The sequence below is a fragment of the Corapipo altera genome, unplaced genomic scaffold, assembly GCF_003945725.1.
Source record: "Corapipo altera isolate COAL_440 unplaced genomic scaffold, ASM394572v1 60130, whole genome shotgun sequence".
In the NCBI taxonomy this organism is placed as follows: domain Eukaryota; kingdom Metazoa; phylum Chordata; class Aves; order Passeriformes; family Pipridae; genus Corapipo; species Corapipo altera.
The window spans coordinates 1-3,590 of record NW_020887811.1 but is presented as its reverse complement, the minus strand read 5'-3'; the positions used below and the strand labels follow the sequence as shown (position 1 = coordinate 3,590).

The following is a 3,590-nucleotide window of genomic DNA, read 5'->3' as shown; positions in this document are numbered from 1 at the left end:
AAAAAAAAAAAAAAAAAATGCCCCTCCGCAGCATTCCCAAAATTATTTATAATCAGCCATATTCCACACCCCCCTCACTCCCAAGCAAGGTCGTGCCTGGCCCAGGGAGTCGCAATGTGCCAGGGAAAGTCATGGAAAAATTTAAAGCCCGGCCCTGGAGCCATCTGCAGATCATCATCACCCGCCCCAGGCCCTGCAGGTGCCTCCCAGGGAGCTGCAGAGTTCCCGGGATACTCCCCTTGGAAAGGTTTGGGGGAGGGAGTCAAGGATGGGGACAAAGACACCAAAACCAAGGAAAAAAAAAAATAAAAAATACAAAAACCCCCTAAAACGAGGCTGGTTTGGAGCATGGCAGCAGCGAGTTGGGTCTGGCTGGCCCCGGGGGAGGAGGGCACAGGGATGGTGTGACTGGAGTGACGTGGGAGCCAGACGGGATTTCCTGGAGCTGGGCCCTGGCAACAACACCCTCCCCTCCTGTCCATCCAGGGGCTTGGGGGGGGGAAAACGTGGAAAACAGCCACCCGGGAAGAGCAGGGATGCTGCAAACCCCGGGAGCAGGCTCGGTGCAGCTGCGGATCTCACACCCTGCCCTGGAGGAGATTCCCAGCCCGGCAGGGAGCTTCATTCCCGGGATGCAGCTGCACAGAGGCCTCTGGAAAACAGGAGCCACCAGCCTTCACCTCCCCCAAATCCGCAACCTTCCTCCCTAAAATCAGATCCCTGTTTCCCCACCCGGCACTGGGAAGGCTCCCCAGGCCCTCAGCCAGGAATGGCAGCCTTGGGAAGGAGGAGAGACCCTTCCAGGAGTGACCTTGCACAGGGCATTTCATCACATCCTTCGCCATTCCCGAGGCAGGGAATTGCCTCTCTCCACTCCCAGGGAAGCAGCACAAGGTGGGAAGGTTTGGCCTCGTGTTCTGTGACCCTCTGACACCTCCAAGGTCACTTCCCAACCCAGAACGGGATTTTCCCCCTCAATCCCACAGCCCAGCGGAGCCAGGAGACCCCCATGGGAAAACCCATGGAAAACCTGCAGGTCCAATCAGGACACCATTCCCAGGGATGGATCCCGCTGCTCATCCATCAATCCCAGACCCAAAGCAAGCATCACCTTTGTCTCTGCGGCGCTCACACCCCTTCCCACACCCATTCCCACGCCCCATTCCCATTCCCTGCCTGCTGCTGCACCAGAGCCACATGACAACAGCTCCCAGCATCCAGCTGCCCTCCCCTCCTGCAGGGACAGGGCTGGCCCGGCTCAAATTCCACTCTTCCCACGCCCAGACACGACTTGGGAGACACTGGAGCGACGCTGGAAGGACCCGAGGCCGGGAATCGCCACTGACACCCCCCCACACACGATCCTGGAAGGACCCAAGGCTGGGAATCAACACTGACCCTGGAAGGACCCAAGGTTTGGAATCGCCACTAACCCTGGAAGGACCTGAGGCCACAGATCACCACTGATCCCTCTCCACGATCCTGGGAAGACCCCAAGGACATGGATCACCCCTGACACCCCCTCACACGGAGCCGCCGGACGAAGGGAGCGTCGCCAAAGCCACACCAGCAGCTCCCCAAGAGCCTGGAATTGCATCCCAAAGGTTGTGCTCGGGCTGGAGAAATAAGCCCCTTTCCAAGTTCACCTCTCCCCACCCAGCTGGGAGGAAAACTGAGCCAGGGATCACGAATCCTGGCCGGGTTCCAGTCAAGTAACCCAACCACCTGCTCCACACCTGGGCTGGGGCTCTTTCCCAACTGCTCCTGTTTATTCCCCAGCTGGATTGCTCCATTGCCCAACACTGAGTCACGAGAGCTCTGCTGCCCCCAAAACCCCTTCCCCCTCCTTTCACTCTTCCTTTCAACCCAGAATTAACCAAACAAAAAAGTGAGGAGGGGGGGAAAAAAAACCAACGCCCTGGAATTTCCCCTGGAATTACCCCTGGAGCGCTGAAACCGAGCCAGGATCCAGGATTGCGACATTCCCGAGCAGGGACACACTTTCCCTAAGTGCCAAACACACACAGTGTCCCGTCCTGCTCGCTGGGTGTGCACCACAAAGCTCCCAGATCCCAGCTTTAAACAGCTTCACCCCGAACTTTTCCCGGGAAAAGCAGCTCTTCCCTACCTCCTTGGTGAGGTCTCCGTTCGCCGGCGCGGCCACGGCTCCCAAATCCTCCAGCTCCTCCCCGAATCCCTGCTCGGCTCCGCTCTCCCTCACCCCGTTCTCGGCGCTGCTGCCATCCTGCAGGCCGGATCCGGCGCTGGGCTGTCCCCCAGACACGGATCCCTCGGGATCCCTGTGCACCAGCCAGGCACTGACCTCGGTGCTGGGCACCTGGAACCTGTCCAGGGCCCTCACCTGGTTGAGCAGCCGGCGGGCGGTGAAGTAATAGTCCAGGTCCACGCTCTTTGGGTGGATGCCATAGCCATCCAAGGTGTTCCTCAGGTTGTGGAACTGGGTCTGGGTGTAGGCAGAGCTCTGGCCCAGGATGATCTCCCGCAGAGGAGGGAGCTGGGAGTTCAGGTAGGTGTCCACGTCCACACGGACCCCGATGAGGCTGAGCAGGATGGTGAACTGGATGAGGCCTTCGGTGAAGTATTTCTTCAGAGAAAGCATCTCTGGTGGAGGAGAGAGAAGAGAAAAAAAAAAAAACAACAAACAAAACAGGTGGAATGTTTGGGAATGAACAACAACAACAACAAGAAGCTGCCGGCGGCGGGTGAAGCCTCCACACCAACAGGTTGGTTGGGTTTGGCTTTGCTCTGCCCCACTTTCAAGCAAGCAAAATAAAAGGGGTGATTGGCATTCAGGGCAGCGCTAAAGAAAGCAAAATAAAAGCTTCAAGGATGGCCGAGGATGTTTAGGAACGGGCAAGGATTTCTGGTTCGGGAGGGCTTTGTTTTCCCGTTAAAATTCTGGGGCTGGGTGGTTGAAAAAAAAAAACAAGGGAATCAAAGGTTTGAACCTCCAGAAGCGACAACTCTCCCCGGCAGCTCCACCCTCCCCTTTCCCTTTGTGTTTTGTCACCCAGAGATATAAAAATCCATGTGACTTACTGTCCAAAAACTCCACATACAGCGCCTTCCTCTCTCCCCCCCTAATTCCCCACGCTCCAGGTCGGGCTCTGCTCCTTCTCTCCCCCCGTCTCCTGCTGCGGCCGCTCTTCCTTCCCTTCTTCTGCTCCCGAAGCCTTTTGAAGGAGCCTTTTATGAGTCAAAGGTCCCGACCATGGGAAGGTCCAAAGACTCCTCCGCTCCCGGCTGCGATTTCATCAGCGGCTGAAATGTAACCAGAGAGCAAACACGGTAACGCACCGCGGCACCACCCCGTGCGCGGGCCCCGCTCCCCCGGCGCCTTCTCCCTGCGAAAAAAGCCAGGGAATCTCGCTGGAAAGCGGAGTTACCTTCGGCGACGGCGCTTCCCCTCCCCGAGCTATTCTTAGGCCGGCGCGTCAACTTCCCGCTCTCCCAAGGAATCCGGCTCCCTTTTCGCTCTCCCCCCTCCTTAAGCCCAGTTTTCCAGCCGCTCCACAAGGGAGGTTTTTTTTTCCATATGAAAGACCCCCCCCGGGGCCCGCCCCGCTACC

The 3,590-nt window shown here is 57.9% G+C and overlaps 1 protein-coding gene across 2 annotated transcripts; it reads right to left on the bottom strand.

Annotated features, from left to right (window-relative positions):
• Nucleotides 1-42: 42 nt before the first annotated feature.
• LOC113941760 (endoplasmic reticulum membrane sensor NFE2L1-like) lies at nt 43-3,284 on the bottom strand. Of its 2 annotated transcripts, XM_027632903.1 has the most exons (3): nt 3,061-3,284; nt 2,056-2,622; nt 45-1,758 (listed from the first exon to the last, which is right to left on the bottom strand). In XM_027632903.1, exons 2-3 carry the CDS (start codon nt 2,618-2,620, stop codon nt 1,709-1,711), a joined length of 615 nt encoding a protein of 204 aa, XP_027488704.1. In that variant the 5' UTR covers nt 2,621-2,622; nt 3,061-3,284; the 3' UTR covers nt 45-1,708. The 2 variants fall into 2 exon arrangements, with proteins under 2 accessions (XP_027488703.1, XP_027488704.1); XM_027632902.1 differs by having other exon boundaries at nt 43-2,622.
• Between the last annotated feature and the right edge of the window lie 306 nt (nt 3,285-3,590).

Bases quoted from the DNA above. Each gene is read 5' to 3' on its own strand.
- LOC113941760 (XM_027632902.1), bottom strand. From the start codon at position 2,620: ATGCTTTCTCTGAAGAAATACTTCACCGAAGGCCTCATCCAGTTCACC.